The sequence below is a fragment of the Podarcis raffonei genome, chromosome 2, assembly GCF_027172205.1.
Source record: "Podarcis raffonei isolate rPodRaf1 chromosome 2, rPodRaf1.pri, whole genome shotgun sequence".
NCBI lineage: Eukaryota > Metazoa > Chordata > Lepidosauria > Squamata > Lacertidae > Podarcis > Podarcis raffonei.
The window spans coordinates 22,462,008-22,487,958 of record NC_070603.1 but is presented as its reverse complement, the minus strand read 5'-3'; the positions used below and the strand labels follow the sequence as shown (position 1 = coordinate 22,487,958).

The 25,951-nt window shown below is 45.2% G+C and overlaps 2 protein-coding genes across 3 annotated transcripts in view; one reads left to right on the top strand and one right to left on the bottom strand.

Moving 5' to 3' along the window:
- Nucleotides 1-15,506, bottom strand: part of DGKA (diacylglycerol kinase alpha) — an 81,030-nt gene extending 65,524 nt beyond the window's left edge. The window contains exons 1-2 of one of the 2 annotated variants that reach the window (XM_053375252.1): nt 15,402-15,506; nt 12,957-13,024 (exon numbers count right to left, since the gene is read on the bottom strand). In XM_053375252.1, the coding sequence (XP_053231227.1) occupies nt 12,957-13,024; nt 15,402-15,404 (71 nt within the window). In that variant the 5' untranslated portion in view covers nt 15,405-15,506. The remainder of the gene's footprint in view (nt 1-12,956; nt 13,025-15,401) is intronic. The other variant, XM_053375254.1, reaches the window with a different exon arrangement.
- Nucleotides 15,507-17,649: 2,143 nt separating this feature from the next.
- PYM1 (PYM homolog 1, exon junction complex associated factor) lies at nt 17,650-23,143 on the top strand. Its single transcript, XM_053375266.1, is given in 5 exon segments — nt 17,650-17,695; nt 18,692-18,736; nt 18,739-18,801; nt 19,982-20,075; nt 22,171-23,143. Coding segments are annotated over 5 exon segments (747 nt in total). The 5' UTR covers nt 17,650-17,664; the 3' UTR covers nt 22,685-23,143.
- The last annotated feature ends 2,808 nt before the right edge of the window (nt 23,144-25,951 follow it).

Below are 25,951 nucleotides of genomic sequence, written 5' to 3'. Positions count from 1 at the left end.
AGCTAATTAATTCTGAGATCCTGGCACTTGTCAGACTTCTGCGGAGGAGCTGCTTTGGCAAGAAGAAGGATCAAATACACAGCCATGAGAAAATCTTCAATACCTACTTGCAGTAGGTACACAAAGTCCATTCCAGTGGGCCAAAATGGAGTGGTAAGAGGGAGACAGCAGGAATGGAATGGAGGGTAGAAGTGAAGCTGTTACTACTCTTATATTTACGTAGAAGGCTTTTTCTCTCCCCCTCCCTCAGCGATGAGTTTACAATCCAATTTCCTCACAGAGAAGAAATCATAAATAGGACTGGAACCATATTTCAGAAATGTATTATCTTTTCAGCATCTAATTTTTAGGATCTGAATATGTATTTCAGATATTTCAGTTATCAGTCTTAGTTTTCTAGTGCATATGGGAACCTAGACTTTCCATCACTGATCACTAATGAAGTCAGGGCCCCTACAGACTGATGGGTTTGTTTGTCTTTTGCAGGTGCATTCTGCAATATGTTACTGATGCAAAAACAGTGCATTCATGATGGATTTATACTGGACCATCCACTTTATTATATGTCCTGAGATGCTTTCATAATCCTGCATTATTGCCATCTGGAAGGGCACTCTCACACTATAGTAGGACAAACACACACACACACACACACAAACCAACCATTTGTGGTATGAAAAATCACAGGGTTTCAGCAGGAAGCGATAGGATATGCATTGTTTGGAAACGAAGCAGTGCGACTGCCCTAAAACTTTGGCAGGTGCAAATAGCGTTGAAAATGTGATCACATATAATCACCCCAGTAGCATCCTGAGCACAAATCACGATGACTGCTCAGTAAACTGGATGTCTGGAAGGCGTTTGTAAGGTTTAGTACAAAACAGAGAAGTTATTTCCCGTAGAGCGACCCAGACGGCCTGCAGCTGGCTGCCAATGTCTCACAATTCCTATCAGTTGGGAAGGGGGAAAGTAAGAAGGGGGCACTGCACACCCCCACTTTCACCTTCCACTTCCTGCATTCTGACTGTCAGGTTTATCATGCAAGCAGTAATTGGAGTGGATAGAATCTGAAGGATGCTGAGCTGCCTCCTTCCCCTGGCTCCTTCCCCTCCAATGGCAAAGCTATGACCAAGATGTAGACATTAAAACCCTTGAAGGATGTTTCGGAGAAGAATCTACTGCTCCCTTCCCAGTGCACATGGCCCTTCATGATAAAAACATCTAGAACTGAGTAATAGGAGTGCGGGGGATGTCCCTGTCAGTTAACCACCATAACAAAGATATAGCTGAAACACTCTCAACTTTTATCGAACAATAGTAATTCTGGCAGAATTACAAAAGAATGGAGTTCCCACCATTATGTTCTGAGAGAGCCGTGTCTTTGAAAACCACATTACAGAGGAGCAAAAAGTACAGATTTGCCCATCAGTGCATTGCCGTGCTGGGTACTTGATATTTCTGACTTCATTTGTTCTACATATAATTTTAATGTATTATGAAAACTTTTAATAAAAAAAAGTGGGGGGGGGGAAATATAATTGTTTTGTGACTCACTTCATGACACGGAACAAACTCACCCCCTACACAAAATGGATGGAAGTGACAGGCTTTTAAAATACAAAGTACCAGTAATTATTTGCAAGCTGTGGGCTTCTTCTGACCACATCTAGCCGATGAAACACACACCTAGCCATTTTGGAGTGGGGACTGCATTAAACAGAGGCCTAACTATCCTCCTACTGCAGTGCCTTTCCTGTTTGTTCACCTTTAGGGAATTGTTGTTTCAGTCAAGGCTATGCACTCTTTTGCTGCTGGATGCCCGTATAAGGTGCACATTTAGTTAAATCTAAAAAAGGAGGTGGTCAATGGCACAGCTCTCGCCCAGGAGCAAGTATGCATCTCTTTTACATGTGGGTAGGATACGCTGTATTTTCACATTTGCAAGGGGGTCATGCCTAATCAGAGTTTTGCAGCACATTTTCAGTAATGCTGTGGAAAGGGACTTACTGAGAAAACGAAGCAGCTTGCAGAGCTTATTCTTATTGCACTATTTGGGTTACCTTATGGGGGCAGGAGTGAAGTTCATAGCAAAGCACTATGACGCAGTTTCACTGGTGTTTGGATCTAGAAGTGGAAGGCAACATAGTATGGACATATAAAGAAGTAGCTGCAGAAAATTTATTTTCCCCCAGATGTTATCTTAGGTACCACACAGAAATGATCACGAAAAAAAAAATGTCAGCCAAAGATTTGGAGACCAGATAGCGATGCTAGAGATCCATGCTGACCAAGTTAAAAAATGTGGATTGGAAAATAGGACAATAACTTGAGAGACTTTGTGGAAATTTTGAAAAGTGATGCTGAAACATATTGTTCTATCTTCAGAGAGCCCAGATAAAGAAGGCTTTCTTGAAAGAGCAGAACCAAACACCCCAGATCTCAGTTGATCACCCAAGTACGTATATGTTCCCTGGCTCCTGGTGCCCATTTCCTTCTCCTGCCATGCTTTCTATCCCTTCCCCATATTTTATGCCATCTCAGTGTGCCTCAAGGTCAGATTGAGCATTTCATCTTCCCTGTCGTGTGCAGTGTAGAACATTTGCTTAAGTCAGCTGGGACTGTTTGAGACGAAGGGTTGCACTTATTCTTTTCCAAGCCTAGGATTCAATGCGGAGCAGGAGAACTAAGCACACACAAAATTTATTATTCTATTTGGATGTCTAGCATGCCCAATTTCCAAAGTTTCACGATGCTTAACAAAGGATTAGCAGTCTTACGCTATGCACACATTACTGGCTTAAAAAGGCAGCTAAGTCACTCTTCCTCTCAATTCGGATCGAAGCTGGTTTGGGGAAAAACACATCAAAACACAGCATTTCGTAAGAAATGACAGGATAGATACAGGCTAGTTATGGACTGTGGCTAATGTCATGTGTACACTGCTTCCAGAACCAGCTGTGAGAGAACACTGGATGTAGAGCAAAAGGGAGTGCATACACAGTCTTATTCAATGGGATTTGTCATGTTCAAGACAGCTGAACTGTGGAAGGGGACAATTTTTTTGCAGAAACTGAATGGCACTTATTTGCATAATATATTCAGATCGCATAACTTAACTTTCTTTGCTGCAGAACTGGATATTGCTTGAGGTAAATAGATGCAGAATACACACTGCTCTAATTATAAAGGAATCTGACTACACAGAAATAGCACTATTTGGTTATTTATGTGTATAAAGCTTTTAAATTAGTCACTTCATACACTCTACCTCCGCACCCCCCAAAAAGCACTCTTTCATAAGAAAGAGCATGCAACCCACATGTAGCTATTAATGTATGGATTTTTCTGTGTATGCACATAATGGGAAGCCACAGCCAAATATGGCTTCCTAGTATACACATACAAAGCAAAATAATAAGAGATCACACCTGACGATCTGCATGCAGTCTACACAGTATTTTCTACACACGTTTTCCATGTTCACAAAACGTGATGATGAACTGTCCCTAGGTAACACATGATTTAAAGCGAAAACCCAGAGGGGACAAGAAGATTTTCCGTGTGCCTTTTGAAAATGTTCACTCTTCTGTGTAATAACCTAGTTGCCGAAATAGGCTTGCTGTGCAACCGTACAAGAGACGTTTGATGCTCTGTGTGAGCTGATTGGCCCATTCAATTGCAGTGCTCTTGAAAGCAGGTGGCAACACACAGAGGAAGTTAGAGACATAGTTCAGAACAGGCTGGTACCAAAGAAGCAAATCTAATCCTTGTAGAGGATGAGTCACAGCTCTCCTTCATACACAGTTCCAAGCCTGTAGTTCTTCTCACAAGGACCACATCACCCACGTCTCAGTAAAAGCGAGAGAAGCAAAAACCATGAAACAACAGAGGAGAGGAAAGAATTGTGTTTGAAAACACAACCCTACAGATGTGCACCTGTGATGATGATCTGTACAAGATTAGGAGGCACTGCAGACGTTTTTAAAGCTGCTAACACTATTACTAGGAAGAGAGATCCATGTGTCCTAGTTTTCTCTTTCTGCCAAGGCTAGCCACTTTCTGGCTGGCTATAAGGCAGCATTTTTGCTGAAGCGGCAAGTGGAGGAGACTTTCATTAGCAACCTCGCTGTCTGCATTCACACATAATCCTAAACCAGGCTGCGTGGCTTCTTTTAACTATAATATGCATGAGGTGTCTGAGCAAAAATGCCTCTCTTCATCAGCGAGGAAACAAACCACAGAGCGGCTGGCTTGGTATTGTTATGAATTTGGGAAGTGGGGAGGGAGGGAGTAGGCTATATGTGAGATCCTTCTAATTCCTGGATCCAGCAAGTGTTAAAATATAAGCCAGGCTAGCTTCCTGTGTTGAGGTGACCGTCTGGGTGATGGGCCATTAAGAGAACAAAGGCAAGGGGCTCTGTGCTAGAGAACAAATGGGTGGGGCTCCTCCCTCAACTCAAGGATAGTTAGAAGGACAAAGCCTGAATTTTAGAGCTGAGAGTTTGCAGTGATGTAAAGCAGCAAGCTGGAGAGTCAGAGAGCAATACCTGATGTCTGTTTGAATCCACGGCTGCGGCTATGGGAGAAACAAGACCCTTTTGGGGTGGTAATGCTGTGAGCTCCTCCATCGCAGGCTCAGGTTGTATATATGTGTAAATAAACCATATATCATAAAGACATCAAAGTCTCTGCTGTGCCTCATTCCCACAAGAAACACAAACACTGGTTAAGTGCCTGGAACCCCCAGAATCTCACAACGCACAGAGATTGGGGTGGCATGTAAAACAGTGCTATGTCCAAACAGTGATGATATATTCCCCCCCCCCTTCCAATCAAACAGCACTGGCCTGGGTGTAATGTGAACTCTGTGGTTTGTTTCTCCACTTGACTAAGGGAGGAGCAAAGCTGGAGTATTTGAGCTGCGTTCACCAGAATACACTTCTTTCACTCCATTGTTCAAACAAACCACTGCTTGGCTTCGTGTTACACATGCATGCAGCCTCCACCTTTTCTGAGCAAATACTACCCACCTCTACCAGGAGCACAAGGACTGCAAAATACCAAGATATGCTTGCCTTGATTGGTATCCCCACATCTTCTAACATGTCGCAAATGAAAACAGTAATAATCCTGAGCATATACACGTGGCCCACAAATCACTGATCCCACTTTATAGGTGAAGAACACTGAAGCTTACAGATAACTAAAGTGACTTACCAAACTGGGAAGAACATTCTTCACTCCACCATCCAAAAAAGTTCAGCTTTCCTCCATGGTAGGTGTGCAGAAAGGTGATGGACAAACATTGAAATGAAAGACATTTCAATCATGTTTCTGTCCTTCCTGTGATACTAGAAGAGAAGCCCGCCCTTCAGGAAAGTAACTTTGCTTCAAAAATGAAATGAGTAAAACATGAACTATAAAGAAGTCTGCATTGCTCAACTTTCACTGCTAGTCTTCTGTAATAAGCAGTGGAGTTTTGGGACAAGACTAGCTGGAGAGCATTAAAGCTAATGTCTATTTAGAACAAACTTGAGAATGCATACATGTGCTCAAATGTCTTTTAGGAATATAAACAGCTGCCTGATTAATTTTGAGTACTTCTGTTTTATATTACTAACGTTGCCAACTATATAACTAACGTTGCCAAACCCTATTAACTCTTGAAAACATGGTATGACCAGAAAGCTAATTGAACTAATACCATCAAGCAAATATTGCTAATTAGCAATAATGAAACAATGCAGTATAACAAAAGTCCCTAATGTTGTTAGCGTGTGTGTGTGGTAGTGCTTAATTTCCTCTGGCAACGCCTATGAAGGAGCTATTTTTATTGTGCATTCATGATGACTTGTTCTCATGATGGTATCAAGATGATTATATATGATCATGCCTTCAACACTGTTTGCGGTTGCAAAAGTTTCAGGGCAAACACACTGGTTTGTTTCCAATCAGGACATGTCCTATAGCTTCCTGTTGAAAACCTGTAACTTTTTCATTTCACAAATGTTCAGAGTGTGTGCCTGTCCTGCTTTTGTTGTGCTATAGCGCTAGACTGCCCCTCCAGATAATAATAATAATAATAATAATAATAATAATAATAATAATAATAATAATTTTTTATTTATACCCCGCCCTCCCCAGCCAAGGCCGGGCTCAGAGCGGCTTACAAGCAATAATAAAAACAAGATGAATGATTACAATTTAAAAATAAAAATAAAAAACAACATTAAAATAATGGAACATTAAAATATTAAAATGTAGCCTCATAGCAGGAGGAGAAGGAAAATAAAAAAGAAAGAGAGGGAGGGAGGGAATCAAATTGGCTCCAAGCCAAAGGCCAGGCGGAACAACTCTGTCTTACAGGCCTTGCGGAAAGAAATCAGATCCTGCAGGGCCCTGGTCTCATGAGGCAGAGCGTTCCACCAGGCCGGAGCCAGAGTTGAAAAGGTCCTGGCTCTGGTTGAAGCCAATCTAACTTCCTTAGGGCCTGGGACCACAAGGGTGTTGTTATTTATGGACCTTGAGGCTCTCCGTGGGGCATACCAGGAGAGGCGGTCCCGTAGGTACGAGGGTCCTAGGCCGTGAAGGGCTTTAAAGGTCAAAAGCAGCACCTTAAATCTGACCCTGTACTCCACCGGGAGCCAGTGCAGCTTGAAAAGCACTGAGTGAATATGCTCCCATGGCAGAGACCCTGTGAGGAGCCTCGCTGCAGCATTCTGTACCCGCTGGAGTTTCTGGGACAGCTTCAAGGGCAGCCCCGCGTAGAGCGAATTACAGTAGTCAAGCCTGGAGATGACCGTTGCATGGATCAGTCGCCAGGTCGGGGCGGGAAAGGTAAGGGACCAACTGCTTGATGCGGCGAAGGTGGAAAAATGTCGCCTTGGCTGTTGCTGTAACTTGCGCCTCCATGGAAAGGGAGGCGTCAAGGATTACACCCAAACTCTTAACGGAAGGCAATGGCACTAATTGGGCCCCCGCAAGAGAAGGGAGTTGGTCTCTCATCCCCATGCCATCCCGACCTAGCCATAGGACCTCTGTCTTCGAAGGATTTAGTTTCAATCGGCTCCCACGAAACCATCCAGCCAAAGCTTCCAAGCATCTGGTCAGTGTGTCCGGGGCCGAGTCGGTGTGGCCATCCATCAGCAGATAGAGCTGAGTGTCATCAGCATATTGGTGACAGCCCAGCCCAAAGCTCCGGATAATCTGGGCAAGAGGGCGCATAAAGATGTTAAAAAGCATCGGGGAGAGAATTGCGCCCTGCGGCACTCCACACACACCAAGGAGTGGCGCGACGACATTTCCCTCCCTAGTGCCACCCTCTGTCCCCGACCAGAGATAAAAGAGCACAACCAGTTACGGGCTATGCCCTGTATCCCCACGTCTGCGAGGCGGTGGTCCAGAAGATCATGATCGACCATGTCAAAGGCTGCTGACAAATCTAAAAGGATCAGCAGTCCTGACCCGCCTGGATCCAGTTGTCTATGGAGATCATCTGTTAGGGCAACCAGAGCCGTCTCCGTCCCAAAACCAGGACGGAAATGGATCTAATGCTGATGTTTCCTCCAGAAACCTACCAAGCTGTTCAGCAACCGCTCTCTCAATTACCTTACCCAGGTATGGAAGATTTGAAACTGGGCGGTAATTGGATAGGTTTAAGGGATTTGATGAAGTTTTCTTTAAGAGTGGACACACCACTGCTTCCTTCAGTTCCCCTGGGAATGTCCCCGTGTCAAGGGACAAATTGATAATTTCAACCAGGGGGGTCCGCACAACATCTGGACACTCCCTAATCAGCCAAGACGGGCACAGATCAAGGAGGCAGGTGGTGGGCCTACCAACTTGGAGGAATCTATCCACATCAGTAGGGAGTATCCGATCGAAATGGTCCAACACTGGACCTGAAGTCAGTCGAGGGGCCTCCAGTTCAGTCACTGTATCTAAATTGGCAGGGAGGTCACGGCGGAGCAACAGGACTTTCTCCGCAAAAAAAGCTCGCGAATGCCTCACAGCTGTGGGTTGAATTTGTGCTTAAATTTGGTTGTCCTCCTAAGGACGTTATTGACCTAATTATTCTAAAAAGTTGTGCCGGGCGAGAGCTAGCGGATGCAATGGAAGCTGCAAAGTAAGATTTCTTAGCAGCTTTCATAGCCATCTCATAGGCTTTCATAAGCGTCCTATAAGATGTTCTTGAGGCTCCGTCACGAGTCCGTCGCCATACTCGCTCTAGCCGTCTGAGATCCCGCTTCATTTTCCGGAGCTCCTCAGTAAACCAAGGTGCCCGGTTTCGACGGGGTCGCAGAGGGCGCTTAGGCGCGATCTCATCAATGGCTGCCAAGAGCCGGTTATTCCAGTCCTCAACAAGGTCATTTAATGAGTCGCCAGGAGGAGCAGGGTTCCGCAAGGCTTGTCGGAATCTATCAGGATCCATTAGTTTTCGCGGACGAGCCCAAATAGGTTCGCCACCCGAGCCGGGGAGGAGCAGGAAGTCAATCTTGGCTTTCAGAGCGTAGTGATCAGACCATGGCACTTCCACAGCGGGGAGCATGATCACATCTATGCCAGCCCCAAAGATCAGATCCAGCGTGTGGCCTGGATGGCCATAAGATGGAAAAAAGAAGGTCCGATTTACACTGCCCCATTGTTAAATTCAATAAGACTTGCATCTGATTACATATAGTAAGGATTGTGCTGCTAGTGTGTCAAGAGTCCTTTTTAACTCCTTGCCAAGTTGTCAAAACTTGAGACTCACAACATATTCCCCTTTCTGCTCTCCTTACTTTAGCTCAAGGTCCCAACTCCAAAGGAACTAAACAAAGAAGTGTTTTATCTAGCTAGAATGAGTTATTCTCAAAACCCTTGGGAAAATACTGAGAGATTTACTTAAACTAGTTCCTGGGCAAAGCACAAATGAAGATATAGGTAAATATCAGATACAGGAAAAATTAAAGATATCTGTGGAGCAATGAGCCATTTCACAAAAGAAACCCTTGGGAAAGTGATCATAAATCTGTAGTACCTGTGCGTCTGTGGTGTACTTGCCACGATGTGTGTTTGCTATGGGTATGCCAAAGGTAGAAAGTAAAGAACAGCAGGGAGGTCAGGTGTTGGCGAAGTTGGCTGTGCTAGGATTGCTAGAGATTCTAGACTATAGCATGTTTGCAGCATTTTAGGATAGGTGTGACATATACCTGGACTATAGGTATAGGCACCAGTCATTAATGTAACAGTGGTATTATTAAATTTGGAGGATTTGCTGCCATTGGGGTCAAATCTGAGATGAATTAGCCATTAGCAAATCAGCTAAGCCCTTGCTACAATGTAGCTATCTGAAAAAGGGGGTAGAATACCTGTTGCTCTCTGATGATAATCAGAGTTCAGCAACACCTGGATATCCATGGATTCTCCATCCCCGTTCTCCTTGAAATATGTTCCTTTCTTAATCTCAGGGTCATGGGTTTGAGTCCTAGGCTGGGGGAAATATTCCTGCATTGCAGGGGGATGGACTAGATGACTCTTGTAGTCTCTTCCAATTCTACAGTTCTAAGATTCTTGCTCCCTTTCATTTCCCTCCCAGCTCAGAACCTGGTAGCTGTTCTGAGCTCCTAGAATTTTAAATGGGGGGGGGGGGTAGATTACCTACCATCAGCTGCAGAATGACCCCCCCCACGTGCTACAACAGAGAGTGGGATAACAAGGAGAGGCAAAGGGAGTGAGTATGAGTACAAGCCAAGAGCATGTATGTGATGGATGGGCGAGAGGGATGTGGGCCCCAGATTAAGGCTTTGCACAGGGCACCCATGACCATTAATACAGCACTGTCAAGACATTGCTTTCTCTGGCCACACAACTAGATGGGAGAAATAAACCAGACCCTCTCTCCTGAATCCAGCTGCTAGCAAGCCAGACTGACACCTACTGGACAATATCTTTGAAGCACATTATTGCCTTCATGGCACTGAGCAGTACACTGAGCAGGGTGGGACTGCTATCTGCTCCAATACAAGAATATTCACCCGTGCAGCTGCTCTCATTGTTAACCAAGTTGAAACACCTACTACATAAATATCTAGCTGTTAGAGCTTATCATTACTATAGCAGCTTTCTCTCTGCAAAGTGCTACTTTACAGGTCTTCGCACTTAATATTGACTCACATAAGCAAGAGTAAAACATGGCAATGAAACACGGTAGGTGGCAAGGATGGCAAGGAATCAATCAGGATACTAGCCACCCTACCAACTCTTACATAATGTCTAAGACGTGGAACATGCATCATCACTCAGATAGTGAGGAAAGAACAGTGAATCATTTTGAAATAGTTCCCCTTCTCCTGTGGTCTCTAGCACTGCTCAAAATAAAACTGGAAAAGAGGCTCAGCCAGATTCAAAGGGTGAAACCTACCTCAGTCTACCCCACAAACCTCAGCATCCCAAGATCAAGTTTCAGCTCTCCTATAATCAGGTATTTCATCAGTGTGAATGCTCATAAGGTTATTAAACTGAATTTTAAAAAATTGGCTTGTGATGCCACATTATTCCACATTTCAAAATAGATAGGAAATTATATTGCAATGGTCCATTTTTTGCAGGTATAGAAGTTCTTGAGCTGCTCAGGATTCCTTGGTAGGCAGAACAGAATCTTATTATCTATTGTAGAGAAACCAGTGCTGGATTAGCCTTTCAAATGGTCCTAGTACAGTGGTACCTTGGTTTACAACTATAATCTGTTCTGGAGGTCCGTTTGTAAACCAAAACAGGTTGTAACCCAAGGCGCACTTTCGACAATTGGGCCTCCAAAAATTTTTTGTCCATAATCCAAAAAAATTGGGTTGTAATCCAAAAATGGTTGCAAACCAGAACATGCACTTCCAGATTTGACGTGTTTGTAATCCAAAACGTAGGCAAACCAAGAAATATGCAAACCAAGGTACCACTGTATCTTCAAACCATCATGGCAAAACCAGCCACTCACTACTTCAGCCAGGATACTGGGAATTGCCTCTGAGTAAGAAGCTGCTGCCAGAGTCACTGGGGAGCCATGCCAAAAAGAACGCACAGCATTGTACGTCCTGCATATGCTGCTCTTCCAACAAATGTGACTTATAAGGGTCAGGACAGGAAAACAGTACACAAGATGGCTGCAAAATAAAGCTGCCAACATTGTTTCCAGTCCATGATCTTTCTGCTCCTAACAGCTGGGTTTCGTCTGACAGTTTAGGTTATAGCCCAGGACAAAAACATCATCATGCTGCTCTGGGGCCTTTGCAAACTTTTCCCCCAGCAGCTTTTAGTTTATAGCACAATGAGTATACAGTTAATACTCTCTTGGGGCAAGGGATCCAGAGTCTTCAATAAGATTTAATAAGAATTCTTTTGTAGGGATATAAAACTGTCCCAGAACTGAGTTTCAATATAGGACAAATTGTGATCGTGCAAGTGTTATAGGCATCATCAATGTAAAAGATTTCGTAAGTTATTTAGTATAGTTCACTGCAACAACAGAATCCCTTATGCTAAAACTAAACCTGACCTGCATATTTTTCCATGCACCTGCCTCTTTTTTTCTGCCAATAAAAAGTAACATTGGGAGCCTGTGTTTGAGCAGCAGGAGTGATTGAGAAAGGTGCTCAGTGGTGTGAAGTCTACTTCCCACATTAAAAGTATACAGGGTGTGTGTGAGGGACTGGGGTGGCAAAGCTTAAGTTCTTTTATTTAGTGCATGCTTGGGGTTTTTGTGTCAGTGTCACTTGGGGAAGTTCTCTTTCTATTCGCTTGTTATGTTTCCTTGGTGGTGAAAGAGGTTGGGGTGGCCTAGGGTGTGGTTGATCATCTTTGGCTGGCTGCAGTGGGATTTGTTTGTGCGTGGGTGAGGGGGGTTGTCGGGTTAAGTTAGCCATATTGAATCGTATGCTGTTGGTGGGTTATGAGCTCTTTATAGCGTGAGTGGGCATTGTTATGTTGGAATATATTCAGTAGGGCCAGTTCTGGGGTGACTTCTAGTACCTGTTTAGTTATTTTGCTTATTTCTGGTATGACTGCGCACACCCCTTTTCTGACTGGGTCCTCGATTATTTGGTTTGTGGGATCTACTGGTTCAGACACAGCATATGTCTGAGAAGACCCCAGGAGCGATCATGGGGAGGAGGTGCAAGGAAAAAACTGTTGTGACATTTATTTCTTTGGCAACTTGGAAGGACTGTGGTGGGATCCAGAAACAGCAAATTGGAGCTCCACTGACCACTTAACTCAGGGGTCAGCAAACTTTTTCAGCAGAGGGCCGGTCCACTGTCCCTCAGACCTTGTGGGGGGCTTGACTATATTGGGGGTGGTGGGAATGAACGAATTCCTATGCCCCACAAATAACCCAGAGATGCATTTTAAATAAAAGCACACATTCTCCTCATGTAAAAACACGCTGATTCCTGGACCGTCCACGGGCTGGATTTAGAAGGCGACTGAGCCGGATCTGCCCCCTGGGCCTTAGTTTGCCTACCCATGACTTAACTGCTCTCTTCTCCATCAGCTTGGGAGCTTTTTCTGAGACGCCTGCGGAATATGATAGCATCCTTTGTCGTTTGAGCATCTTTATCAAGATGCTAACAGATCTGCCTGCCTTCGATCAGTTGTGCTTCAAGGGAAGCTCACCAGTCCTCTGATTCTTTAATATTTTCCAGCCCAGATAGATGTTAACCAAAGGATCTCACAACAGTCATCTCCCTGCAGGAGCAAGGAAGCATAAGAAAATTGGATGCTCCACAAGAGCATCTTGGATGGGATGGCTTTCAAAGAGGGCTAGACAACTGCATGGAGGAGAGGCATCTCAAAGGCAACTAGCAGTGATGGCTATGCTCAGCGTCCCGTTGGAGGGAGCAATGCTTCTGAAAAGTACTTGCTGGAAACCACAGACTCCACAAACATGTTTCACAAGGACCCCTTTGTTCCCTCTGCCCCAGTACCTGAGGGTCGTCCCATCTCTCCAAGGATTTGGCCAGAACAAAGTATATGTTGGGGAAAGGCTCCCTCCCTGCAAAGAAAATGGAGCAATCAGCAGGCACCTGGTTCCACGCCATGCTAGCAGCAGTCTGGCACATGAGGTTGGGGGACACCGGAAGGAAGCATTCCTGTAGTATAGGGCATTCAATTGGCATTTCCACCTACATGAACTCTTAGCCTTCCCCCCCTTGTTCTGGCCTGCCTCTCTCCTAAGGAAGATGCAAGCTCTTGCTGGAAGCCACTGGTGGGGAGAGTGTTCCTATGATTCCCAAATGTTTCAGAAGCATATTTTTGTTCCTTTAGCTGATTCATATAATCATAGCATGGTAGGATTGGAAGGGATCCCAAGGGTCATCTAGTCCAACCCCCGGCAATGCAAGGATCCTACCCATAGCCAGCCCCGGCTGGGCTCCAAACTCCAGCCTTCTGGTTACCATTGCAATTCTGCATAGTGTGGAGAAATGAGTGTGTAAGCAACGCATTTCTCTCTCCCCTGACACTGAAATGAGATCCACACCATGCAGCCCTTTCAATAACTGAAGTCACATAAAGCAAGCTTGTTTTCTCCAGCTCCAGAGGCCCTTAGGGCCTGAAGCAGTGACTTGGAGGTTTTTAAGCAGCGCTTGGATGGCCACCGGCCATGGATCATCTAGTTGAGATTCCTGCATTGCATAGGGTTATTAAGGTAACTGTATCAGAATTATTGAGGGACGCCTCAGCTGTTATTCACACATGGGAGGAGAGAGTTAAGAGGGGTTTTGCATGCTGCTCAGCTTGGGCAGAAATGAATTTGAGGATCATTTATTGCTGTTTCTGAGAACCAGAGTGGAGCAGGAGCTAGACTGGGGCCAAGGAAACGCAGGTTCAAATTCCCAAAGCCGTGAAACTTAGGCCTGCTAATAAACCATCTCTCAGCTTAGCTTAGGGACACGGGTGGCGCTGTGGGTTAAACCACACAGCCTAGGACTTGCCAATCAGAAGGTCGGTGATTTGAATCCCCGCAACGGGGTGAGCTCCCGTTGCTCGGTCCCTGCTCCTGCCAACCTAGCAGTTCGAAAGCACGTCAAAGTGCAAGTAGATAAATAGGTACCGCTCCGGCGGGAAGGTAAACGGCCTTTCCGTGCACTGCTCTGGTTCGCCAGAAGCGGCTTAGTCATGCCGGCCACAGGACTCGGAAGCTGTACACTGGCTCCCTTGGCCAATAAAGCAAGATGAGCGCCGCAACCCCAGAGTCAGCCACGACTGGACCCAATGATCACGGGTTCCTTTACCTTTACATATCAGAATTATTATGGGACTGTTAAGGAGGGAGGGGGAAAGAGAGGTTGTGGAATTCTGGTGGTGAGTGATGATTGGATGAGGATTTGAAAGGGAGTTTGAAAGCGAGGCATTTGAGAGTCAGTTCAAAGCAGTGGGTTCTAGAGGGGGCGGTTGGACAACTAACTATTCAGTTTAGGATCAGTTATCTAGTCGTCATTTTTGTAATAAAGCAGCATATCAGATAGAGAATTTGAGGCCATACACACACCATCCTACCATCATTTAGTGAATCATCCATACAGTCTCCTTTAGTGAGGGTACAGTACCTAGGATCTGGACCAAACATTGATATTTTCTTTTCTAGTTACATAGGTTTATGTTCTGGTTCTACTGATGTAATAGGGGTGGGGGCTCTTTAAATACTGGGGTCAGCCATACACTCCTTCTTTAAAAAATAATAATAATTTCCCCTTGTTTTCAAAAGCACATGTATTGTCTCTTTCTTCAGGTTCTTCAGTTACATTTTTTGTGAGACATTGGTGTTATATGTAGTATAGAGTTGGGAAGAAAAGAGGGGAGGGGAGTGAACCCAACCCTCCTTCTGGGAACTCCATTGCTTTAGGCAGTTTTATTATCGCCCAATTCTGAAACCAGAACTCAACCAGGCAAGAAGAGAGAAGGGGAAAGACTGGGGGGGGGGTTGCCTTCCTCTCTGTACGTTTCTTATGTATGAGAGGTAACCCCTCCATCCCTTATGTAAACTGGCAAACGTGCTTAAACCTGGTGCTCACTTTGAAGCCTCTTTGAACAAAGTGGTCCTGATTTCCAGACAATATATATATCTTTTCATTTTAGAAAAGGAATAGCTATCTTAATGCCAATGTAAAAATCCTAAGAACCACAGCCAGCCAGCCATTTTAAAAACAGGGTTTCCCTTTCTCTTCAATATGGCCATTGTTACAGAAAGTGATATAACAGATAAAAGGGTTGTTTGATCAGCACAAAGGCACTGCCTAAACTATTCAAAACTGTCTTCCCCCTGTATGTTCAACAGTCACAACTGGGTTATAAGAAACAGAAGTACAGTACAGTGCAATTGCATGAAGGTTTGCTGAAAGGTAAGTCCTATTGAGTTCAATAGTACTTACCATATGGTTCTGAGAAACTATTCTGTTCTGGCTGACTCCTCTCTGAAAGAGAAGATCTTACAATTTCCTTACCAGGTCTGGAAACTGGCAGAATTGCTGTAGCCATCCCAACGTTATAGTCTTCTTCTCAAAGTTCTGCTTATTTTTCAATGAGGTTGCATGTTCATGTCTGGTAACTTTGCATCATTTATTCACTGTTGTCAATTTTGAACCTGATTTTTATGTATAGGTCACATCACTTCAAATTTCCTCACTGTGTAGATGTCATGAGCAGGATGTCCATACCATTATATACCAGTTCATTTGAGAAATTCTATCCCAGGAAAGAATTTTCTACAAATTATCTTCCTTGCCTGCAGATGTTCCTTTCAAAGTATATTTGGCTCTTGTCTGCAGGTGTCCTGTAATCTGGATATCCTCAACAGTGAGCATTAATGTAGAGTGTGGGATACAATCCTTTAAAGTGCATAGTAGAACAAAGCATTGGGCTCAGTTTTCTGTGGAGCCCCTATATCCCTATGGTTCTCTTCAGACAGCACCACTTCCATAATCATTATCACCACTCTTCTTTACCCAATGCTTTCAGCATGTCTTTTTCAGTAGTTTATCTGCAAGCATTTGTGTTTCAATAGAAACTCAATGTTTGACTACCTGGCATGTGAGGAGGACTTTGCACAATGGTCTATGCACAGCCCTGCATCTGAGGAATAGCCTAACTACACCACATGTTCAACTTAATTCAGTGCTATCGTTTGTAATTAAATGAGCAAGCTTGTCTTTATAGAGAGAGTTAATTTCCACTCGTGGAGATAATCACACAACATTAGGGTTTTAATCCAATCAAGAGACTTTAAGGTACATAGGGAAGCTTTTCAAGCCTGACTGATAAATCTTTCTTTAAATCTTGAGATTGGAAGCACACCGTTATCAAGCTGAAAACCAGCCTCTTAAAAATGTCTGTTGCCTTTCAAAATGTTCTGTTGCTGTGGATAGTTCTAAAACGTGAGTCACACAATTCAGAGCCAGGATATGACATTGAGGCCGTCAATGATTCCTCCTGTTTCTCGTACAAAAGCCACGCAGACTGGCAGCCAACTCTACATCAACACTGGTGACAGACCACCACCACACCTAAGGGCAGCAGGCTAGCTTAGGTGTCACAGTTCACCCAATTCTTTTTTATCTCTGGCCCTCACTATGCCACCTGAGGCAGCTGCCTCACTCTTCCTAATGGCAGGGCCTGTACTGTTCAGATTCGAAGTCTGAGGTACGTGTAGGAATGAGTTTTTAAACTCCACAGAAGACAATCATGGGCTTAAGACACCACTCTCCTAAGGTGCCCAGTCCTAACCATCCTTACTTTAAAGCAAGTGCCACCGCACATGGAGATAATCTTTGTTGCCTAGGATTTCAGTTATGATCTCGCCTTATTACTGCACTTTGTGACTTAACATTTCACAGCATAACAGTGAGAATTGTTCTGCACTTGGCAACGCCCTCCCTGCTCTTCAGGTACTTAAAATGTCCACAAACATGGATTTTCGAAGTCACGGAAAAGATTTAAAACCTTTAACAAATGAGCAGAGGAAGATGAGGAAGAGCGAAGGCCCCTCCTTTCTTTGGATATTTTGGACTGGCCTCCACTGACGGCCCCGTTCCTGTCAGAATAAGGAACCCAGGCCAGGGCCACTTAGGCCAGGCTTGGGGAACTTTTGGCCACGTAGGAACCTGCTTCTATTCCAAGTCATTCCTCCAGTTAACGTAGCTCTGTATTGCCAACACGGGCTGGCAGCAACTCTCTGTAGCTTCAGGTCGCAGCTTTTCTCCAACCCTACTCGGGTGCCACTGAGCCCCGAACCTGGACCTTGGGGCATGCAAAGCATATGTCTTCCTAACTCCCACCATCCTTGGGCTGAGGCCAATGGGAAGTGGGAGACACTGGGCGTCCAAACAGCACCTGCAGCGCTGCCTTAGGGGTAAAGTTGAGGACTCCGCTTTCCACTTCAGAAACGCGGGGTTTTGCATTCTGACGTGCTTATGACGCTTGTCGGCGACGTCTCTCCAGCCCCTGAACTTTCCGAAACCCTAGCAACGACGCCGTTAAACCTTCAGCGAAGATAAGGCGCTCCCTCAAGAACAAAATGGCGGTAGAACCGCTTTCTCTTCCCCCATCTCCTCCCCGCCCGCGCACTCTCTTCTCCTCCCAATTACGCCATATCCGGAGGCGGAGGCGACACGACCGGAAGCTGGTCGCGTTTCCAAGATGGCGACTCCCTATGTTACTGATGAAACCGGTGAGTGGCGGGGAGCCGCGGCTAGGATGGGAGGGGGGCTCTCGGGGGCCGGCGTCCCCCTCCCCGCCACCGCCACCACCCTGCCTCACGCCAACCCCGACAGTTGCCTCGCCCCGCCCCACCCCCCGTCCGGCCGCCGCGCTCCTCAGTTATCCCCGACATGACGCCCCTCCCCTTCTCCATCCTTGCTCCGCCTTCCCCTTCCATTCGGCTCCGCGACCACGCCCCCTCTGAAGGCCTTTCCCGCTCCCCGGTTGCGGCTTATCCCGCGCTGCCTTCCGTTGTGGCCCCGCCCCTTGGCTGCGGTGGCCCCGCCCCCGCGGCCCTTAGAGCCGAACCTCCCCTCAGTCGCCTTAGATCCCTCTGGCCGGAGGGCGGAGGCGGCTTCTCATCTGCTCCTTTCGTTTAGGACCGGCGCTATTGAGGAACAACGATGGGCATTAAGCACTGCCTGCGGCTCGCACTCTGACCCCTCCGTCCCTCTTTATATGAGGACAGTGATGGTGTATAAATCACGAGACCCTTAATATCAGGGTCCTGGGTTCGAATCCCACCTTGGGTGAGAGATTTTTGTATTGCAGGGGTTTGGACTAGATGACCCTTCCAACTCTACAGTTAAATGGTTCTGACATTGCATATGGTGACTCTACCTGGTCACTCCCTCCAGTGCCGGATTAAACCCTGCGGAGGCCTCCAGGCTGTTGAAACCTTGCAAATGATCTCCTAATACTTTTTTGTAATTTTCTTTCAAGATCGCATCAGTGTTATTTTAATCGTTGTCGCAGGGCCCCTAAAAATGCCCATTTGGTATGGTAATCCGGCACCGCCCTCCCTCCCCATTATGAACTATGTGGAAGCAACGCATATAGGTTTCCCTCCCTGCCACCCCATATCTAGCTTTTCCTCACACAGGTATCCCCTGTTAAGCCAAATGCTGCTAGGGTTTTAAGACTGCGAGTGATTACGGGCCTCTTTTCTCCCACACCCAATACCAAGAGACCAGATGCAAAGTAGGAAACTTGGATAGTTGTGCAGAAGATGAATTTCAGCAGGAATGGAAAAAGCTGCTGCTGCTGCTGCTGCTCTTTCTCCTCTAACAAATCAAGGTACAGAAGAAGCCGTTTCCTCAAATACATGTGTAGTGGCAAGGCTTCGTTTTATTTCTGTTTGCTTACTGCATTTATATCCTGCCTTTCCTCCAAAGAGCTAAAGCAGCCCCCGTGGTTGTCCTTGCCTTTATTTTATTCTCGCAAGACCTCTGTGAGACTGAGAGGTAGTGACTGGCCTAAAGTCAGCCAGAGAACGTCGTTGTTGAGTGAGGATTTGAACCCAGCCTCTCATATCCTAGTCATGCTCAAACTGTTATGCTGCCTAGGCTCAAGTGACCAGTGCATTGTGCACCCTCTGACAGATAACGGTGGTGCAGTGCTTTTTGCTTTTTTCCTACATTGCATTATGGTAGTTCCAATACTCTTCCCCATGACTTCTAGTAAATGAAATGATTTGTGCGTCAGCATATGCTGGGTACTTGCATATTTCATCTTCAATATGGGATTTAAAATACTGAACTGATTTATTCTCTGTGATCCTTGCAGTAGCCCTGTAAGTGAAGTGTTATAGAAATGTTAAATGTTCTGCAGCAAGAAATCCACTTGTGGGATAATCAGATGGGATGAGCTCTAGGGATGTTTTCACATTAATTTCTACCTGCAAGCCACTTCCTAATGGGATCATGGTAACATGCAAAGGTGCTAAATAAAGTATGGTTCAAATAACTTGACTTGTTTGAAACTGATGTGCCTTTTTAATGGAAATGGTTTTATAGTAATTTAGTAAGTATATTAAATAACTATAAAACCATTTCCAAAGCCAATTTCCATAGTAGCAAAATTCCTCTCGGAGGCAGTAGAAATCAGAAATAAGTATGTACAGGCTAAAGCTCCTCTGTTGGCTAGCAAGGCTGATTTTACACCTTAATAACTGTTGATATTTATTATTATGGTACTGTGTATTTTGGGGTTATGGCCTGCAATAAAGCTATGTGTGTGTATATCAAATTTAGGCATATCTTGTCTTTTGCTTTTGCTTCTTTTAAAGGAAGTATTATGGTGTGATACAGCTTCATTGTTTGCTGCCTTGGGTAGACACGGTCCAGAAATGTGGCTTATGAATATTTAAAATAAATAAACATTCACAGGATTATTTAGAACGCTGAAAAGCCCACATGATCACATAGAGATATGTAAAGATAGGGTATCTTTTCACAAATATTTTTGAATGTTTTAGGGAAATACATCGCTTCCACACAGCGTCCAGATGGCACCTGGAGGAAACAGAGGAGGGTAAAGGAAGGCTATGTTCCCCAAGAAGAAGTGCCCGTGTAAGTTAAACACTCGTATCTGCTATCCTCACTTTCTTTCTTTTCTTCTTTCTCCAAACAATGCATTGCCCTAATTTGGTGCAAGCAAAGGGTACATTGCTTGGTATCTTCCCAACAGTACAAAGGAAATAATGTACAGTGGTGCCCCGCAAGACGAACGCCTCGCAAGACGGAAAACCCACTAGACGAAAGGGTTTTCCGTTTTGGAGGCGCTTCGCAAAACGAATTTCCCTATGGGGTTGCTTCGCAAGACGAAAAAATCTTGCGTGTCCCCCCCCCCCCCCGCAGGGTTTTTTCGCTTTTTTCGCCCTTTTCCTAAGCCGCTAAGCCGCTTATCAGCTGTTCCGCTGATAAGCCGCTTAACAGCTGATCGCGAAAAGCCGCTTGACAGCTGTAGCGCTAATCCGCTAAGCTGTCAATGGGCTTGCTTCGCAAGATGAAAAAACCGCTAGACGAAGAGAATCGCGGAACGGATTCTTTTCGTCTAGCGAGGCACCACTGTAGAAGGAAATATAGGTGTGTTCCATCTGGAAATTTGTGTGGGGCCCATACAATAGTATGTCACGTCTTATCTGTTTACGCGTATATGTAAACACAGCTCCTAATTACATTAACACTATTTTATTTTTATGTATTAATATAAATTTAATAAAATACTGTTAATGTAATTAGGAGCCATGTCGAGCATGTGAACAGATCAGATGTGCCATACAACAGGTGGACCCCACACCCAATTTCCAAATGGTACAGACCTTATGCTCCTTTCTCCATTCCTCCCATTTTATAATTTGGGACCTTCCATTCAATCTCACCTTCAGATTATGATTATGATAAACCTAAATATCTGAAAGAGTGGCTGGGGAAACCCAGCCAGATGGGTGGGGTAGAAATAATAAATTATTATAATAAGAAACAAAGGACAATCTTGTTGAAACTTGTTTTTCAAGGAATTTCTTCTCCCCACTGGCCTCTGTTATTGGAAATGAGAACAACATGCAGTTCTGTTTAGACATTTTGCATATCTGCAGTTATGACATCACAAACCAAACAGAAACTCCTGCCTCAGTAGTTCTCAGTGTGAAAGTGCAGCAAGAAGGAATTGCAGCAGGAATGGTAAACACACTTGTGTTTGACTTTAGATACACTCCCCCTCAATTTAAATAAATACGTGGGGTGAGATCCAAAGAGCCACCAAATTAGTTCTGTGCCACCAAAGAAGCTTGTTTCTCAAACAGCTCACTCTGCCACACAACATACCACTTTTGAAATTGAGGGGAATTTCAAAAGCAATTTGCGATATTGTCAGGTATGGGGAATGGTTGTCAACATTCCCCCTAGGCACTCCCTGGCCACTCAGAATTTCTAAGGTATTTATTTATTTATTTTGGTTCCATCCAATGGTCAGGGACAACAGAACTAGTAGCCCTACAACATCATGAGGGTCCCAGGTTCCCCATCACTGCCCTAGGACCAGGTGCCTAAATGTGAAGATTTAGTATCACAAATAACATTAATGTGGCTTTATCACCCATGTCTTTCTGGCTTTAGAGACACCACTGATGTATCAGCAAAAGTGCCCCGAAGGAAGCCATCTATACCAGGCAGCAAAATAAATAAATAAATTCTGTACCTGCCACCCTACCTTTTGTAGGTGCTGCTGCTGCACTTTCCCCACCAATCAATGTTTATGGGGCTTCCCAGCACCACCACCAAAAAACCATCATAGCTAAAAACATCCCTTTAGACTTGGGACAGGCGTTTACTAAAGCAATTACCCTAGACTGCAGTATGCACCGTCCATCTGAGAACCCAAAGGTGGCATGGATTCTTCAGGGCACTTGCATGCAGCTGCAAAACCAGTGTCTGCCCTAAGTAAGCAGCTGCACAGACACAACATCACTCCTGCCCCAGCACTTCATGCTGCAATATCTGCTGCTTTTTTACGGTAACTAGCTGGAATTACAAATGGACAGTTCTATTATATTTCTCTCCTTTCTTATAGAAGCACTGAAGGTAGGATTCCTCCCTTCTCTCCCCCCCCCCTTGATTTCAAGTACTGATAGAAGAGAGTTCTGATATCTTTTGTTCCATGCAGGTACGAGAATAAATATGTGAAATTCTTCAAAAGCAAACCAGACCTGCCTCCGGGCCTGAATCCAGAGGTCAACACCCCGGTGGCCAGGCAAGCTTCAAAAGGACCAGAAAGTGGTGAGATAGGTCTCTCCAAGACGGCCAAGAGGAACCTAAAACGCAAGGAGAAGAGAAAGCAACAGCAGGAGAAAGGGGATCGTGATACAGATGACCTGATCCAGTCATTAGAGAAAACTACCTTGTCAGTGACACCAGGCAGCAGTGGGGATGCTAAGCTGGCTGTCCCCGATGGTAGCACAAGGCCCCCTGCAGGCAGCGGCGATTCCTCATCTGCCACAGCCAACTTGGAGAAGAACAAGAAAATAAAAAACGTGAAAAAGAAATTGCGGCAGGTGGAGGAGCTGCAGGCACGGATTGACTCTGGGGAGATCAAGCAACCGACCAAAGAGCAGTTGGACAAGCTGGCTCGAAGGAAAGCTTTGGAAGAGGAACTCGAGGATCTGGAGTTGGATTTGTGAGGGGTTGGAATTTCCACCGGACATAGTGTGCATAGGAACAAACCGTCCCCAGGGGAACATTCTGAGAACTGTGCAACACACAGACCAGAAGAAGCTGTCTTCAGGCTCTTCCCTTGTACCTTTTATTTTATTTTATGTTGGGTGCTGTCTGAATTTTTAAAAGTATTTCTCCCAGCTATTGATGTGTTAGATACCTGAGGACTCTAAAACCTATTTGCCACCCTCCTTAAATTTTCTCCTAGTCTCTTCCTCCCCATTGAGGTGGGTGGCTGGGAATGTCATGGCACAGGGGGTGGCTTTCAGAGGAACCTAAATGGGTGGAGTGTCCCCTATCTTCCTTCTCCCTGCCCCTGTATAATACTCAACACCTTTATGTTCTCTGTAGTGGCCACTCCACCTCCCATCTTCTCTTCTTCCTCATTTTTAAAAGAGATGCAATAATAAAAATTGCAGTAGTGATCTCTGCGTCTAGGATGTTCTTCCTCCCTTTTAATCCAAGCAGACTCTTGGTCTAAAGCTTGTTTTGTTTTTTAAAAAAGCTTCTCCATGGTAGCAATACTTGTATACCCTTCCCTTTTTTAAGCTGGTAACTCAGTTAAAGTATTCTTTCGGGTGGCAATTGTGAAAAGGGTAAATTCAGTGTGAGGGCTTGAAAATGAAGCTGCCAATATTGTAATGTATTTATGAAAATCTATGGTGTAAGGTAAAGGACACCTGGACAGTTAAGTCCAGCTTTTCCGGGTCATGTGACCAGCATGACTAAACCGCTTCTGGCGCACGAACACCATGACGTGTGCCGTGGTGCAAGGAAATGCCGTTTATCTTCTCGCCAAAGCGGAACCTATTTATCTACTCTCGGTGGTATGCTTTTGAACTGCTAGGTTGGCAGGAGCTGGGACAAAGCAACAGGTGCTCTCTACGGTGTAACCACATTTGGGACACTAGTTTCCACATCTCCCGAAGGATGTTGTGCAGCTGGGAAAGGTATGGAAAAGGACAACCAAAATCATGAGCTGCTCAACTTCCCCTGTTACCAGGCTGGGAAACTTCTGGCCCACCATAAATTGGACTACAATTCCCCTCATTTCTGACCATCACTTGCTGGCTGGGGCTGATGGGAGTTTGGGATCCATCAGCATCTGAAGGGCAACCTGTTCCCTATCCCTGCCCTATGAGGAAGGGTCAAATGCAGAGAACATGGGTTAGAGACCCTTTTCTTCCTCATAATACGTGAACAGAGTATCATTCGATGATATCGATTGGCAGTAGATGAAAGGACACATTCAGGAAAGGAATCCATGCCATGTGTAGATTTATGGACTTTGCTGCCACAAGATGTGTTTATGGCCACAGGCTTAGAAGCTTTTAAAAGGGGGTTAGACACATTAATGGACTTGTCAAAGCACGACCCCTTTGAGTTATGGACCTGCTTTTCTGCCCGGCTGTGTTTAATGTTGCATCTTGGACTGACAGCCTTATTACAGCCTCTATCTCTGTTCACGAGCAATGAGCTGAAGTTCTCAAAAAGCGAGTAGCACTGACTTATCCACCCATCCCGAACTAAAACACTGTACACTGTTCCTCTGAATTGTGTTCTCTCCCAGCAAACATAAAAGCAGGGTTGGGAAACCTTCAGTCGGAGGGCCACATTGGCTTGTGGAGGCCACATGCCAGTGGCAGGCAGGCCCAGAAGCAAAAGTGTTTAAAGCAGGCTTCCACAACCTCGGCCCTCCAGATGTTTTTGGCCTACAACTCCCATGACCCCTAGTTAGCAGGACCAGTGGGCAGGGATGATTGGAAATGCAGTCTCAAAACATCTGGAGGGCCGAGGTTGAGGAAGCCTGGTTTAGAGCAATGGATGAAAATATTCCTTTTGTTTCCACACACATTTCTCCTCCTTATGTTCTCACACAGCCAAGCAAGAAGCATCAGAGTTCAGTTATGCATTCTAGACAGGCAAAAATGCCCAGGGAGGTTTGCAAAGCAGGGCTAGGCCAGGGTATGGTCTGGGGCAGGGGTCAGCAACCTTTTTCAGCCATGGGCCGGTCCACCGTCCCTCAGACCACGTGGTGGGCCAGACTATATTTTCTGGGGCAGGGGGAATGAACAAATTCCTGTGCCCCACAAATAACCCAGAGATGCATTTTAAATAAAAGCACACATTCTGCTCATGTAAAAACACGCAGGCCAGATTGAGAAGGCGGCCTGGAAGGGCACATTTTACCCCTGGTCTTGAGGTTTGCCATCCCTGCTCAAAAGACAAGAGGTTGGATAATGAGAAAATAGAATTCCATGTCTTCCTCTTCGTTGTCACTGTCCAGCAGGTGGCACCAGAAGGTCTTATTAGTGGTCCAGTATCCCAATATAGTATATTGTTCTATTACTAGAGTGTTGAGCTATTTTGCCCTTCCTGAACCCCTCCCTACATACAGTAGGGGGAGGTAGTAAAGGATCTCCACCCCCTTTTTTTTAGCCAAGAGGGTGAAATTCCAGTGTTGGTTGGCAGATTCTGTAGCTGTCTTTTTAGGTCAGTTTGGCTGGCAGTGGATTTGGGGAGTATAGCTGACCTAGTTCCCATCCCAGACTCTTGATTATTTTCCACCCATTAGCATCACCACCCAATCTTCCAGGGCACTCCATTACAAGTGCTAGTCACTGAGATCATGGCTGAGAATAAAACGGAAATTGCACCAGTGTGGAAAAAACAAGAATCCGTTTGTGTGTGTTTTTCTCGGTTTGCACAGCTGCCATAAGCGGCAAGAAACTGCCTGCTGAGTTGCCAAGTGGTGCAGTTGAGGTTGAAATCTTGCCTTTGGGAGACTACTGCCTAAATAGCTAAGGTTTGCCAGCCTCTTCGTTCAGATATGGTGCTTGTCACTTTAAAAGCACTCAGAAGAGGGGGCAGTTTTTGATCCACAACAGACAGGATAAAGGATGGCCAAAAGAAAGATTAGTATGGAAAAGTGAATGCAGCCGCTGCTTCTCCCGCCTTGCTTCTCGGTCAGGCTGGTCAGTTCCCCTTTCTTTTTCCACCTACTTGAACCAAAATGGATGTTCACATTTCTGGAAGCAGAGAGTGGTTGGTAGAATCAAGTGATGTAGGCTGGGAGTTCTCCCACTGAATCAGATGAAACAGAACTGGCACACTGGCACCTGTCCCTTCCAGACATGTGATCCTCTCTTCTGCCTTGTTTTAATTTCTACTGAAACCTCTCTTTTGAGATTACCGCATTTTATATCTTGCTGTTCCATCTAAAGAGCTTGGGG